The 16,730-nt window shown below is 44.9% G+C and overlaps 1 protein-coding gene across 1 annotated transcript in view; it reads left to right on the plus strand.

Moving 5' to 3' along the window:
• The first annotated feature begins 766 nt into the window (after nucleotides 1-766).
• Nucleotides 767-16,730, plus strand: part of LOC127584024 (transmembrane channel-like protein 3) — a 40,954-nt gene continuing 24,990 nt past the window's right edge. Inside the window, exons 1-7 of the mRNA XM_052040540.1 lie at nucleotides 767-893; nucleotides 1,495-1,641; nucleotides 6,929-7,004; nucleotides 12,377-12,458; nucleotides 13,257-13,363; nucleotides 15,531-15,629; nucleotides 15,741-15,883. Of these exons, the coding sequence (XP_051896500.1) occupies nucleotides 778-893; nucleotides 1,495-1,641; nucleotides 6,929-7,004; nucleotides 12,377-12,458; nucleotides 13,257-13,363; nucleotides 15,531-15,629; nucleotides 15,741-15,883 (770 nt within the window). The 5' untranslated portion in view covers nucleotides 767-777. The remainder of the gene's footprint in view (nucleotides 894-1,494; nucleotides 1,642-6,928; nucleotides 7,005-12,376; nucleotides 12,459-13,256; nucleotides 13,364-15,530; nucleotides 15,630-15,740; nucleotides 15,884-16,730) is intronic.

Consider the following 16,730-nt stretch of genomic DNA (forward strand, 5'->3'; position numbering starts at 1 on the left):
GTATGATCAGTTGATTGTATAAATAAATGACAAGGATCATTCCTGTGCCGTTCAACACAATTTCCAAATTTGCCCCTTATTTTCTCAATACTGACCCTTGTCTAATTAAACCTCACAACCGATTATCACTTAGCTCTAGAATATTGGGGCAGAGGCCTTGAATGAAATGTTTTGCATTTAAATTTATGTTTTATTTTACTAAAAAGTGTCAAATAATATAATAACTTAAAAAAACATTCAAATCACTTAAACATCTGACAGTTTCGTCCTTTTGCAATGTGTTGCTAAGGAACCTGAAAAATCGAATTATTTGTATTAGCTTTGAATTTTGTTCTCGTTGAACCATTGAATCATCCTCCTTCTGCAGCTTAAGACACACTCTATTCAAATTCAATTTAAACTGTCAACCTAACACTGCTTTTAATTACTTCTGATCTTATCTTGTACTTGTGTATTTAAACAAACTAAAATCAACCCAGGCTCCGCAGCCTTTGCTTACAGTGTGTGTTTGCCGTCTTTTTGGGAAACATTGTTGCAGCCCTTATTTGTTGTTTATATTTTGCATCGGGCTGCCGTGCGCGTTTTCCTTCAGCGGAAGATGCTGTGAGCTGATTGCCGTGGTGGACCTCCCCTTTAAGAGGCGGTCGGCGAGACTGTGGCTGGTCCAGTCTGGGGAGCAGGGTCTCCTTGGACTGGTCAGCGCGGAGACAGTGACCGGCGCCTCCAGATACGGAGCAGAGCTCTGGGCGGGAGCGAGCGGTGCGGAGCGCGACCTCAATGAACCAGACGGCAAGCAACAAACCCTCAAAAGCAGCGCAGCGGTTGCAGAGTATTCGCAAAAACTCCATCAACCGCAAGATCTACTCGGCGGCTTACCAAGAGTATGAGAACAGGTGAAGATGAGTAAACGGGTGGGGGACTGTTGACCCAGATAAAAACAACCCTTCCCAAATACTGGTAATGATTTAACCTAATGACTCTTTTAAAGTGGAGTCATTAGGTTAAGTCAATACAAGTATTTGGGAAGGGTTTTTTTTATATATAGGGAAGCCGGTTTCAATCCAAACGTACACAGTATGGGGAGCTTACATTAATTAATGTACATATTTAAAATATATATGTGCTATCTTACAAATATATGTAGATTTTATACTTAAGTGTGTATTTGTGAATGTCTGTGTGTGAAAATATATCATTTATTTACAAATAAGTATGTAAATATGCATAGGAAACCCATGTGAATAATTATCACGCATCATTTACTTCAATATAAGTTCACAAACCTTCTCCTTAATGTAATTTTCCAGCGGAGAATAATCCTACACATAATATGCATTTTACAACCGCTGGCAGGGTTTGGCGTGAAAGTTAAAATGAAATCTGGTTCATTTCTTTGGAGCAGGGGTCAGTGAGTGCGGCTGTTGTTTGGGTCGGCGTTGATCCTGTCTTGTTCCCAAGTGGCGGAGTGTTTACAGTATGTGTTTGTCTTAACAGTAATTCGGAGGAGGATGCGCAAGAGGAGGAGAAGGCTGATTGCAAGGATCCCAAGGAAATCTTTCAGAACATTCAGATCCAGAAGGAAATTATCTCCAATATTCGAGTCAGGCCGTGGCCCATGGACAAAAAGTTGAAGGTGCTGAGGTCAGTCTGCTCACAGGTCCAGACTCGTTGTCTTGGCTTCTAGTGTGTGTGTGTGTGTGGGGGGGGGGGGGGGGGGGGGGGGGGGGGGGGGGGGGGGGGGGTGGGGTGGGGGGGGTGGTGGGGGGGTGTGTGTGTGTGGGGGGTGTGTGTGTGGGGGGGTGTGGTGGGGGTGTGTGTGGTGGGGGGGTGTTTGGGGGTGGGGGTGGGGGTGTGGGGGGGGGGTGGAGGGCTCACTTGGGCGTAAAGTGAACCCGCTGGGTCCCGCCAGCAGGTTCCTTACAACCGACAGTTATGTTTCAAAAGACCCGTCCTCAGAGGTGTTGGAGGGGAGGCGGGTGAGCGTGTGGGATCTTGCTGTGCCTCACTCAGAGTTCTGGCCTGTGTGTGAGCGGGTGTTCCAGTTGTGTCAGACCCTGGTGACGAGCGGAGCCGAGGGGCAGCGCATCAGGGCAAAAGCAGCTGGGCTCTGGAATCTGGCAGCTGGAATCTGGAACAACAAACAATCTACCGGGGGAACTCAGCGGGTCGAGCAGCGTCTGTGGGGGAAAGGAATTGTCGACGATTCGGGTGGAAACTCTGCATTGGGACCAACATCTTGGAACACTTCAGAGGGTCTCTGATTCCGCACTGCTGTTGGGGGGGAGGTGGAGCTGGGGACCCGGGTGGGTGCCACTATCCCAACGCCTGATAAACCCACTGCCTGGCCGGAATCTCCCATGTAGGGGTCTGACTGACACTGGGTGTATGGTGTGGGCTGGAGGTTAGGAGTAACGTGCCCTGGTGCCCCAGACGTGCAGGCTGAATTGTTACCTTATACAGGTGTATAAAATCAGCAGGGGTATAGATAGGGTGAATGCTCAATCTTTTTCCCAGGGAAAGGTTATCAAAAGCAAGAAGGCATGGGTTTAAGGTGAGAGGGGAAAGATTTAAAATGAACCTGAGCGGCAACTTCTTCACGCAGAGGGTGGTGTGTATATAGAACCAGTGGTTGAGACAGGGACAATAACAACATTCAAAAGACAACTGAACATGTACATGGATAGGAAAGGTTTAGAGGGATATGGGCCAAATGTGGGCAAGTGGGATGAGCTTGGATGGGCATCTTGGTTGGCATGGATGGGTTGGGCTGAAGTTTTGAGGTGGCTGTGGTTGATGTGGGTATTTCAGACTCTGCCACAGATGGGTTGGGTGGCTGTGGGTAGTCTGTGAGGTGGTCACCTCCATTCACTCAGGGACCACTGTGTGCTCCTGTTGTATGGCCTCAAGATTCCTAACGACATATATTATGAAAAGCAACGGACAGAATATGGTGCCCTGTGGAACAGCTGTTCTATCAAAGAGTCATACAGTACAGAAAACACCCATCAATCATTACCCTCTGCTTCCTGCCACTGAGCCAGTTTTGGCACTCACTCTTAGATCCCATGAGAACTGTAAGCAGTGCTCAAGTTGTGGTCTAACTGACAATCTATATAGTTATAGCATAATGTTCCTGTTCTTGTACTCTGTGCCTCAGCTTTTGCTTTCTTGACCAGCCTATCTTGTCAGAAGTCATGCAGAAACCCCTATGCTGCCTCCTGAGTCTTAGATATGGCATGTTACTGAAGTCATTGTTCAGGCCAGAGATTGGAGAGTACCCATGAGGAAGATTTGATGTTGTTCCTCAAGACTGAATTGGGCTTCACTGGAGCTTTGAAGGATGCAAAAGACAAAGATTGCTGCTCAAGGACAAAACGGGATGCAGGAAAGTGCAGTTATCTGGTCTCTGTGTAGTATAGCGCAGTATACACTTTTAATATGTAAAGTCTTTTCAAGTGCAAGAAGAGCTGGCTACACTTTTAATTGTTAATACTGCTTCATAGTGTTAACAAAATTCAGTTTTGATGTCCAGATGAAGGATCTCAACTGGAAACATCGACTGTCCATTTCCTTGCACAGATGCTGCCTGACCTGCTGATTTCCCCCAGCATGCTTGTTTTTTGCTTCAGCTTTGACCAGCTCACCAAGGTCCCATCCTATTAGAAAGGAGTTAAGCTGAAACACCTGACTCTGTTTCATCAGTGTTATAATTTTTGCCATGTAAACTGAGGTTAAAACCATTGCACAGAATACAAGGCTGCATAAAGAAGAGTGCGTAACTAAATTACCTTTAATTGAGAACTCTGATTTCTTTTCTTTACAAAGATAAATTTTATATTGAAACTCTTCCATTTTTCAAGTTAGATTAGAAATTTAGAAGAATCACATTAACTGGTTCTTAGTTAAAATTTGCATAGAATGAATTGAACTATTTGTGGCTTAAGGTATTTATAACTATCAAGAGTCGCATTTAAAAATCCAATTTGCAGCCATCTGGTTTTGAATTTCAGGTCAGCTGAAATGTGGAAGCAATTTGTGATTGTCATACATTGGGCACACAATAGCTTCTCAAAGCCTTGCTTCCTGCTGTCGTGAATCTTTGTAGCAGTTTGCTGTCAATATTTACTATTTAGACTTGACTTGTAAATGTTTATACCCATCTGGTTAATGGAGTAATAGCATAGTATAAAAAAAGAGCCTCAACCATTGCATAGGATAATCCAGGTAAAATGATCAGTGATTCACCATCATCTGTTTTGTGTTAGTGGTGATGAACAATTTTGTTTCCTTTGAATCCATTCAAAAGAGAACACTAAAGCTACCACATGGGGCACAAACTGTTTCAATATCTGAAGAGTAAAATCAGAAATGGCGATTAGGTTTGGGCAGACGTGGCATGTAACATTTGTACCACACAAATGCTAGACATGACCAGCTCCACCTCCCTCTCGCACTTAGCTTCAGCTGGAGTGTCACTGGATCACCTGCTGTTAACAACCTAGTGGGTCACCAGTGAACAGAAACTTAACTGAACCAACCCAATAAAAAATGTTAATGAACCACAAGTCAGAGTTGGAGTATACTGCACGAATGACTCACCCTCAGACTTCCCTAAATATTTGCCATTAGATAGCATATGGCAGTGTGTGCCTTGGAGTAAACTCTATTTGCCTGGATGAATACAGCTCTAAAAGCACTCAAGAAGCTCAAGAGTGAAGCTACCACTTTGACTGACATCCCATTCACCACCATAAGCACTCAGTCAGAAACACCACTGTGACTGTGGTGTGTACCATCCAAGGCTTCATCAGCAACACCTCCTAAATCTGTGGACAAGAGCAGCATTTGTGTAAGAGCACCATATCTCTAAATTGCTCTCCAAGTTACACTGTACCTTATCACCATCATTAAAGGTCAGAAAATCCCAGAACATCTTCGCCACAAGGACTGCAGTGGTTTAGTAAAGAGACTCAACACTAGAATCAAGGCCACAGAGAGCCAGGGAACAAATACTGGCCTTGCCATACATACCCAAAAAGTCATCATGCAATTGGTGTTTCTGAGTATTCATGGTGGTGAATTGGAAAACAATCAAGGTGGTAGCTTTAATGTTGAGCTTCTTGAGTGCTTTCATCACTGAATAAATTAAAAAGAAATAATTGAGAACCTCATAAATTAGAACACAAAAGCAAATGGAGAGAAGAAACAGGACAATAAGGTAGTAGGTTTTAGAACATAGAACACTACAGCACAGTACAGGCCCTTCGGACCATAATGTTGTGCTGACATTTTATCCTGCTCTAAGGTCTGTCTAAGCCTTCCCTCCCACATAGTCCTCCATTTTTCTATCATTCATGTGGCTAGCTAAGAGTCTCTTAACTGTCCCTAATGTATCTGCCTCCACCACCTCTGCCGGCAGTGCATTCCACGCACCCACCACTCACTGTGTAAAAACCTTACCTCTGACATCCCCCCTTTTCCTTCCTCCAATCACCTTAAAATTATGCCCTCTTGTGTTAACCAGAAGTCTATTTGTCCCATCCCAGTAACATCTGCTCAGTAACTGTAAACATATCAACATTGCATCATTCAATGAGATGGAGATAGGCAAAAGTTGAAAGTTTCCAAATTTAGGATTGAAACCACACCAAACAGATAGATTTACCTTCTAAACAAAATATAGTGATTGACAGATAGTTACCTTCCACTAGACATAAAAGATCTCATGGGTCTATTTTTCTTTTGTACCTTGAACCACTCAAAATCACTGAAAAAGAGATTATTTTGGTCATTAACCCGTTCCTTTTTGAAAAATTGCTGTGGACAAATTGACTGATGTATTTCAACTTCATTGGTTATAAAAAGTGCTTTGTGACATCCTAAACTTTTGGAAAAACTAAAGGCGCTTACTAATTCAAATTATGTGTTAAGTCAATCCCAATCATGTAAAACTTTGTGGCTCTAATACGATTGATGGGGGAATTAGCCCATCATGTTTATTCTGGCTGGGACTCATGATGTCTCCATATTCAAGCTAAAGCAAGAGGAAGTAGTCATACCTACTCAAATTATGGACTGACAAAATTTACATCAAATGATAATTTTGGATGATGAAGATCATTTGGCCCATGAAGTAAGTTCTACAGTTCTCCCATTGTACAGCTAATGGTTTTACTGTTCCACTCCGTCTGGGAGTTCATTTCATGAGTGAAACATATAAATGAAAATAAAACCTCCTAATTTAATTCCCAAATTAATGACTTTGGATCTGTGGTACTTTGTGCAATTTGCACAAATTAATTACCTTCCTTTTTTTGATATCGTGTTTAATACTAATTGTCATCTTGGCCCACTCTTTAATGTCACTTCTCAGGCACATCTTTCCAAGCTGAAGATTGCATCATCATTCCTCACAACTTCGATTCTTACTCAATTAAATAGTGGTTGATCAATATTGAAGTTAATTGTGGCAGTGTGCAAACTCGTTATACTGGGCACAAACTGGGCACAAACAAGTGATGGAAGCCTGGAATGTGTTGCCTGATAGGGTGGTGGAGGCAAATTCATTGGGGGCTTTTAAGAGGGGCTTGGATGGGCACAAGAATGAGAGGAAAATAGAGGGATATGGGCATTCTGTAGGCAGGAGGGATTGGCTATGTTGGCCCAGCATTGTGGGCCGAAGGGCCTGTTCTGTGCTGTGCTGTTCTATGTTCTATGATGGTCAGTAGTGTGAAATAGCATGCAATAGATAATGTAAATAAGTGTTGGAATTGTGCTGTGAGAAACGAGGCGATAATGTGGCACAAAGTGAAATTATGTCGTTATTGCTTGCTATCATGGTGTATTAGAAATTATATAAATGATGATGTATTAGAAATTATGGCATAATGGCTCAGAGTGTCAAATTATGCTGATACTTGTGTTACAGGCAAGCCAAAGAAATCGTGCTGAAGTACGAAGGCAGGTTGACTAGGACGAGAGGCTATCAGGCAGCAGGGGCAGAAGTAAGTTGGGAATCTAACCCACAACTGAAGCAGATTGTGGTGGAAAGAATTTAAACCAAGCCCTGTGGAGTTTGTTCAACCTACAGTAATTGAATTCAGTAGATTTAATTAAGTTCATAGAGAATCGTATGATGAAGTAAATGGCACACACCTACAGTAAGGAATTATTTATTTAAAAGACAAAGCATTGTATAGTTTGATCTTTTGAAGTTCTGTTATGACATGATACTATTGCTCTCTGCACGTGAAAATCAAAAAAAAACTGCAGATGCTGGAAATCTAAAAGAAAACCAGAAAATGCTGGAACTAGGTCAGCAGGTGTAAGAGAAACAGGGTCAATGTTTCAGGTCAGAGGTCCTTCATCAGAATTGGGAGAACCGTCCCACTGACTATTCAAGCGACAGACTGCTGGAGGAACTCAGCAGGTCAGGCAGCATCTGTGGAAGGAAACGGACAGTTGACGTTTTGGATTGAGACCTATCATCTGAACAAAGTGATGCATTCCTCTTCATGATGTTATACCTCACACGCCAGACTACTCCATTGCAATCTCCAGGTGCATTCTGTCTCATCAGCAAGGCAGAATTCCCAAAGTCGTACTGCAGTTGTACACAGGATAGGGGCTTCATAATCCATCACCAAGTGTGACTTTGTAACACCACCAGTGAGCAGGTTGGCCGAGTCCTGAAGGGCACATCTGCCAGACAGCGTCTGCAGCAGGTACAGCGTGAACAACATGAGGGATGAACGCACTTGGCCTCATCCTCTGTTCATGACGTCTTGTAGAAGTGACACCCCCCAACCAGTCCTGTGAAGACAAGTCTTCACAGCAAGGACACCTCCCATCATGTTGTGCAGCACTACATTTGTGTTAAGTGGGACAGGACAAGCTCAGAACAGCTCTGAACCATGAGGCTTTTCTTTTAATTTCAAAAATAAACTTTATTCAAATTAAAAATATATACAAGGTAAGCAAACAGTGCAAAATACAAAATACATTCACGATTGTTACATTCAGTAGTGTAAGACTTAAAGAGATAATAAAAACCATACAAGCATAGCCCCATTGCCACTAATGTGGCTCCCTGAGGTGATTCCCCTTTCATTGTTTCAGGGGCTTCCCCACCCACCTCTGCCTCTCTGTGTGCAATAGCGGAAGGAGCCCAGACTGTGATCCTTCCCCACAGAGCCGTAGCATTGGCTGCACCGAGCTTAAGTCCATCCGTCAGCACATACTCCTGCAGCCTGGACTGTGCCAGTCAGCAGCATTCCCTTACAGACATCTCACTGTGCTGGAAGACCAGCAAGATTCAGGTGGACAAAAGGGCATCTTTCTCCGAGTTGATGACCTTCCAGCAGCTTGAGGTCTGTCTCGGTGTGTGTGCCCGGGAACAGCCGGTGATCAGAGAGTCTTCTGTCACGCAGCTGCTGGGGATGAACCAGGACACGGACACTTGCATCCATCTCCACACCCTCTTAGCAAATCCACAGTCTGCAAAGAGGTGCATGACTGTTTCCTGCCTCCCCCTCCCCCCCCACAGCCTTCCCGAGGGCAGCATGCTTTGGGGGTGATGTGTCATCTATAGAGGAAGGCTCTGACTAGGTGGGGACCTCTCAGCACCAGCCAAGTGAGGTCTCGAAGCTTGTTGGACAGATCTGGTGATGAGGGATTCTGCCATATGGTTTGGACCATTTGCTCAGGGAACAAACCCATAGAATCCATTGTGTCCCTGTCCCGCTGTGTCTGCAGTAAATCCACGCTGACCACTGTCTGATGGACTTGTGGTCAAAGGTGTTTACTTGGAAGAACTCTTCCACAAAGGGCAGGTGGTGCAGCAACGTCCAGCTGACTGGGATGTCGCGCGCTAGAGGGGTCGGGCCCATCCTCTGCAACACCAGGGATAGGTAGAACCTCAGCATGTGGTGACACTTGGTGCTCACGTATTTTGGGTCCACACACCAGTTGATACAGCCACACACGAAGGTGGTCATCAGGATGAGGACAATATTAGGTACACTTCTGCCCCCATTCTCAGGGGACTTGCAGCATGACCCGTCGGACTTGGTCCATCTTGGACCCCCAGATAAACTGGAAGACGTCGCGGGTGATTACTGAGGCAGAGAAGCAAGGAACAGGCCACACCTGCTCCAAGTACGGCAGCCCTGAGAGCACATCGCATCTGATGACCAAGTTCTTCCCAGTTATTGACAGAGAACGCCAATTCCACAAACCAAATTTCTGTTTTACCTTCCCAATCCGCTCCAGCCAATTCTTGTTACACATCTCAGCCCCTCCAAATCAGATCCCCAGCACCTTCAGGTAGTCGGACCTGACGGTGAAGGGGATTTTGGATCGGTCGGGCCAGTTGTCGAAGAGCACAGCCTCGCTCTTCGTGCTGTTAACTCTGGCCCCCGATGCCAACTCAGACTGGTCGCAGATGCTGGTCAATCTGTGAACTGACTGTGGGTCCGAGCAGAAGACGGCGACATCATTCATGTACAGGGAGGTTTTCACCTGGGTGCTCCCAATGCCTGGCAATGTCACCCCTCTGATTCTCTCGTCCTTCCTGATGGATTCGGCAAAGTGTTCTATGCAGCACGCAAACAAGATAGGGGAGAGTGAACAACCCTGCCTGACTCCAGACTTCATGGGAAAACTAGCTGTCTCCCACCCATAGATTTGGACTGCACTGCGGATTTTGGAGAGCACATCCATCATGTACGTGTGTGATATCCTGTTGAGGGGCTTCTCCTGTTCCAAGCTGACCAGACAGACGTCCACCCCACTGTCCTGCTCATAGACAATGGTATCCCTGAGCAGCACAAGGCTGTCAGAGACTTTCCTGCCAGGTACAGCACAGGTTTGGTCTGGGTGGATCACCTGTCCCAGAGCAGACTTTACCCGGTTGGCAATGGCCTTGGGCAGGATCTTATAGTCCATGTTTAACAGTGAGATGGGTCTCCAATTCCTGATGCCCTCCTTCTCCCCCCTCTGCTTGTTGATGAGGGTAATGATGCCCTTCATCATGGAGTCTGACACGCTGCCAGCCAGAAGCATAGCATTGAACACTTCCAGCAGGACTGGGCCCATCCAGTCCCACAGAGCCGAGTACAACTCTGCTGGTAAGCCATCCCTTCCGGGAGTTTTACTCATGCAAAGGGAGCGGATGGAGCCAGTCAGCTCCTCCAGGGACAATGGCTGCTCCAGGCTCCCACGCTTGCTGTCGTCTAGCACCTGCGTGATAGAGGACAGGAAATTTTGGGAGGCCGTGCTGTCTGTGGTCTTACTGTCATACAGACTGGCATAAAAGGATCTGCAGATCCTCAGTATGTCTGTCTGTGAGGATATTACTGAGCCATCCTCTTCTTTAAGGCTGTGGATCACAGAGCTCCCCCTGTGAACCTTTCGGAAGAAGAAGCGTGAGCACATCTCATCCTGTTCCACAAAGTGAACCCTGGATCTGAAGATGATCTTCGAGGATTCGGAGGCGTGGAGCTGAGCTTGCCGTCTCTTCACGTCTCAGAGTTCCTCTCTCACATCCACTCCCCTCGATTGCAGAAGGAGAAGTTGCTGCTAGTCTGTCTGGAGTTGGCGCAGTTCCCTCTGACTCTGTCTAGCTTTCTCAACCCCTTTGAGCATGAAGAACCTCTTGGTCTTCTCCTTGGTTGCTTCCCACCTGTGAATCAGGGAGTGAAGGAGGGACTTCATGGATCTCCAACCTGTGTAATCCCTCTTTAGTTCCTCCATGTTCTCTGGGGTCAACAGCTTGACATTCAACTTCCACGTCCCCCTGCCTGCCTTCTGGTCCTCCTGTAGGTGCCAGGAGTTACAATGGAGGCAGTGGTCAGAGAAGACCACCAGCGTGAGATCGGTGGATCTAACTATGACTGCCTTCGATGTGAAGAGGAAGTCTATCCGGGACCGTACTGAGCTGCCTATTCCAGTCCAAGTGTATTGCAGCTGTGCTCCACCTGCAGGGGTGCTGAAGGCGTCGCACAACTTTGCATCTTTAACCGTTTCCATCAGGAGTCTGGAGGTGCTGTCCAGTCTCCTGTCGGCACTGCCGGGTTGTCCAGCTGCATCACAAAACCAACCAATCAGATTAAAGTTCTGATTTGCCACATCTGATCATGAATGGTCCAGGAGCATTCCCACCCTTACCGATGAGATATTGACAAGGTTGAAGCATTCACAACCTTCTTCCGTCAGAAGTGCAGAGTGGGTGATGCATCTTGTCTTCCCTCACAGAAGCCAGTCTCCAGCCACTTCAGTTCACTTTATGATATCAAGGAATGGCTGAAAGAACTGGATAAAGCAAAAATTATTGGTATTGGTTTATTATTGTCACTTGTACTGAGGTACAGTGAAAAACTTGTCTTGCATACCGTTCGTACAGATGAATTCATTACACAGTGCATTGAGGTAGTACAGGGTAAAAACAATAACAGAATACAGAGTAAAATGTCACAGCTACAGAGGAGGTGCAGTGCTGAAGTATCGAAGCTGAAGTGGGGATGTTCGTTGATGACTGCACAATGCTTAGTGCCATTTGTAACTCCTCAGCAAAAGAAGCAATGCATACCTGCATGCAGCAAGACCCAGACAACGATCAGATCTGGGCTGGTACGTGGTAAGTGGAATTCATACCACACAAGTGCGAGGCAACAGCCATTTGCAACAAGAGAAAGCTTAACCACCTCCCTTCAGCAGTTGCTCGTCCAGGCTCCTCTGACCATATCTCTTGAACCCGTAACCTCTATCGTCAAGAAGGGCAAAGGGCAGTAGACTTTTGAGACCACAACCACCTGCTGGTTCCCCTCCAAGTTCCACACTATCCTGAGTAGAAATATCTCACTGGTCCTTCTTTGTTGCCGAGCCTACACCACAGAACTCTCAACACAACAGCACTGTGGGAGCATCTTCACCAAAAGTACTGCAGCGATTCAAGATAGCAGCTGACCATCACCTTCTCAAGGGCAATTAGTGATGGCAATAAAAGCTGGTCTTGCCAGTGATGCTCACATCCTGGAACTAATTAAATAGATGCAAGCTGGAACTACTCAGCAGTCAAGCAACACATTGTAGAGAGAGAAAAAAAAGTTTGTTTCTGGTCAACAATTTCCATCAGAGCTCAAATTGTGAGTTCAGCCGAAAGCACTAACTCTATTTTTCTCTTCATAAATGGTGGCTGACCTGCAGAGTATTTGTAGCATTTTCTGTTTTTATTTCATATTTCCAGCATCCACCCTATTTTGCTTCTGTACCATTGGTTTTGATCCTTCTCTCACCCGTGAGGGAGTTAGCAGAAGTGATGGTTTGATGTCACAGCACTGTGGTTCATTTACTTTAAAATCTTTGCTTTAAAATCTAGATGTGGAAGAAATTTGGGAGACTGGTGTACAATATCATGGTACTTTTCATCCCCTGGGAGATGAGAATCAAGAAAATTGAAAGTAAGTAAGTCCTAAGGGACCCTAACGGGGTATATTTTGTTTGTTGTTTGAACACTGCTTCCTCTCTTCTGCACTGGAAACCTCTCTTCATGTGGCACTGACAGAAACATGAAACCACCAGAGATGTACAACTCTGCCATGATAGGTATGGAAAGTTCAAGAGTATCATTTAACTTCTTAGCTCACATGGAAAAGAACACAGTGAGAATCTTGTTGTGTGGCTCTTGGACTTGTAAGATAAATTAGTAAGTTCTCACTCTGTGTTATCCTGTACCTCACACTGATTAGCATGGAGAAGGCAGTTGTATGTGGAGCCCAACTTTTATGGAGGTGAGTGGGACAAGGGTTTGTGTTTGGTCTTTCTTCATGGGTGACCTGTGGATCCTGTCTAATCCAGGCTAGGGAAATAGATAGCTTCTCCAACCATACCATCTGAAGTACAATGAGCTTAAACAACTTGACCTTGAGTGCGTATGGATTCTCCATCTCACTCAGGTGATTAGGTGGCTGCTGTGGGAACTGGAAAGCAGCATTTATAACAGTATGACAGTTCTGAGGTTAGGGTGAAGCATATTATTGAAACAGAATGGAGAAAGGTCTCTGTAACTGGCTGCGTGCCTCAGCTGGAAATGCCTGATACTAAAATGGGAGAGTTCCATTCCTCAGACATCCTTTGTCTGAAGAAGAACATAATATATTGAAACACACATCGAGCACCTAAATATCAAAGTTTCCTATTAAGACATTGCACCAATGGAAGTGAACTGTTGTAGTGCCGTATTCTTTTGTCATTGATAGGTCATTTCGGCTCTGGTGTGGCTTCTTACTTTATCTTTTTGAGATGGATGTTTGGCATCAACATAGTGCTGACAATAATGACTGGAGCATTTGTTATATTACCAGAGGTAGGTATCACTGCATGGAATAGCTAAATATAATTTGTCTGCTGTCATATTTTGCCCCATACCAAGTACTGCTCACCTAAATAGTTCCAGTCCACACTGATTTACATAAGTGCCCGCTGTCCCATTGTGTATATACTGCAATCAGTGTTAATATTGGTTGGTATAGCAATACAGGTTCAGCAAACTGGCCAGCCATTACACAGCCTGTCTGACTATCCTATCCATTGCCGTCATAAAGCTAAGCCTGGGTTTTGTTCTGCCAGAAGTAGATATGAGCTCCACTGAATTTAACATCATTATCCTTATCCAAAACTCTCTGTGGCCTGGAGATGTCAGTTCTAGTTCCTGGAGGTTATGTAATTTGACACTCCACCCAACTATTGCTGGTCATCTGATGGAGTCATCTTCATGGCTGTCCAATTCCCCTTGGCCATATAGAAAGCAACAGATTCTGAAACCTGAATGGAAAATGCTTCGGCTGTCTGTCAAACAGCCTTTCGTTTCCTCATCTACAATATTTGTGTGACAAATAAACCACTGTGTAGAGGAAATGAGAGGTTTTATTCCCCCCCCCCCCCCCCGGGGTTTTGGACACAGCAACAGGTTATTCTTTGCCCTGGATTTTGTAATAAAAATAATCATGACAGTGGTGGTGTCCAACATTGCACCATGTGATCGACAGCAACATTGGGATTTTGTAAATTAGTGTGTCAGTAATGCTGCCTTCCTCCACACTGTATGCAGTCCCCTCCTGACACCCAAGAACTCGCTTAAACTGGTATGAATCTAAACTACTTAAAAATTAGTCTCTTTATAAAACACCCTAAAAGTGTTACACTTAGTTATGAAATTCTTAATGTCTTCACTTGCTTAGCAAACTGGCCTCAAGAGACTCCTTTTATTTCTGTGTGTTGAAAAATAAGAAATATTAAAATTAATATGATAGGAAGCTTATCAGTAAAGCAATGTAATGTAAAGAAGCTTCAATGTAAAGGAAGCTTTCAGTGTCTGCTTTAATGACTCATCTGTTCCCATCCTTAGTTGGCACCCTGCATCACATTTAATAATCGAAACCTGCTTTTCCTGTCACTGTTTTCTGTTTGTGACAATTCTGTACTGTAATTGGCTTCTCAAGGTTAATGATAGCACAGCATTGGGCATGAGAATTTGTTTGAACTGAGAGAGTGCAGCAGGTATGGGAAACAGGGAATATATGCCACAGAGATCACCAGATCTTCCAGGTCATTAGCTTCCATTGTTGCTTTGCTGATGACAGCGAGTCCCAAGAATAATTGCTGGAAACTCCAGGACAATCCTGGATGCTTGGCAGCTCCTCCCTCCCTCAGCCAGCAGTCCCAGCCGTGTGTACCGTCCTACGCCGTCCAATTCCCTTTCCCAACTTACTCATCTGTCTCCACTTTCTTGCCACTTCTCCCCTTGAGGAAGTGGCTGCATGGACCAAGTCTCTTCCTAAACACCCCTCTCCCGTAATTTCTTTGTCCCACTTTAAATTTATCCTTTCCAACCACCTCTCCAAGCTGTTTTGTGAAGGACAGTTTCTTCCATCTTCTGCAGAGTGCCTTGGGACAAGAGGATGATATTGTGGTGCTTAAATTACTGCCCAGAGCTCTGGACTATGCATCGGAAGATATGAATTTAAATCCCATCACAGCAGCTGGGGAATATAAGTTTGAGTACTTAAATAAACCTGGAATAAAAAGCTACTATCGGTAGTGGTAAGCAAACTACCAGACATTCAGCAAAGGCAATCCAGAGATCCACAGGACTTTAACACAGTTCAGTAAGACACAGTTCAGAGATGGACAATAAACGCTGTGCTGGCTAATGAGATCCACTTCCCATGAATAAATAAATAAATAACATTTCTTTAAAGTTCTCAACAATGTAAAGTTGTTGCAGTAAATTGAACTGAAAGGAGGTTCATAGGAGACATTAATAAGAGGAAGAACATTTTAGCCATTGCAAAGACAGGCAGATCCTTCAATTCTGATAGCATTTAAATGTAATATTTTCTCCATGTTGCATTGTGCATTATTAGCTTGCAAACATCAACATATTCAATTCCTTTTCCATTTAGTCTGTTATCTGATGACATCGGGTCAGTAATGTTGGTAATGAAATTGCATCTGTTTTTTTGTTTTTCAAGCTTTTAGCAGGAGCTCCATTCGGAAGTGTTCCAAGCAAAACTATTCCTGCGGGATATGTCGGATCTGCACAAGATCTGGACACCATCTGGTCACTTGGGGCAAGCATATCACCATCTTTTATCACACAGCCAATATTACTGCTCAGTGAATTGCTCAAACATTTAATTATGCCGGTGTCTGCTCTGACTTTAATTCTGTCCATCACACAGGGCTACCTCCAATACTCTGTCATGTTCTACGGCTACTATGGCAACAAGAGGAAGATTGGAAGGGCAGGCTACCATTTGCCACTGGCCTACTTTATGGTTGGAATGGCAGTGTTTGCCTATAGCTTCATCATCCTGCTGCGAAAGTAATCATTCTAAAAGCACACTGTCATCTACATGGCCAAGATCAATTTCAAACTATTCGGTGTATTCCCTGCTGGTTTAGCAATACCATAGATTAAGACAGCATAGAAATTAGGCCTTTCAGCCCACTGAGTCCGTGCCCAAAACCAAGCACCCATTTACACTAACTCCACATGAACCCCCACATACCTGTCAATTCCCACTGGATTCTATCCCTCACCTACACACCAGGGGGAATTTACAGTGGCCAATTAACCCAGGCAACCTGTGCAGCTTTGGAATGTGGGAGGAAAGCTGAGCACCCGGAGGAAACACAAATGGTCACGGGGAAAACGTACAAAGTCTACACAGGCAAGATTGGAGGTCAGGATGGAACCTAGGTCACTGGAGCTGTGAAGCTGTAGCATTTCATGGTCTGCACGACCGTGACACTATGTCTTCAACTCTGCTGGGAAGGGGAGGTGGATTGAGCCTCACTTACATAATTCAAAGCCGACTCCTACCCAACATCCATCCTGATTGACAGTCTGGTGAACAAGCCAGTGAGAAGCTATCTGCCCACCAGAGATGCCATTGGTCAGTTGAGGACAAAGGCTCCAGGCCATCATTGGAGAAGAGGAGGCGGGAGGGAGGATGAACAAGGCAGGATCAGGGACACACAAGGTCAGAGGCTTCCCTGTGAGGTGTGGAGGGACACTCCTCTCTCTTCCTGGCCTGAGGGCCTGGCTCAGTGCTGCTGATCATTTGCACTTACCGGGGTTTTGGAGAAAGAAACATACAAACCCACTTCTTAAATGCCGGCATTCTGGACAAGCAAAGTAGCTGTTACTGTGGTATATGTATGCAACT

This window comes from Pristis pectinata, chromosome 28 (assembly GCF_009764475.1).
Source record: "Pristis pectinata isolate sPriPec2 chromosome 28, sPriPec2.1.pri, whole genome shotgun sequence".
Lineage (NCBI taxonomy): Eukaryota > Metazoa > Chordata > Chondrichthyes > Rhinopristiformes > Pristidae > Pristis > Pristis pectinata.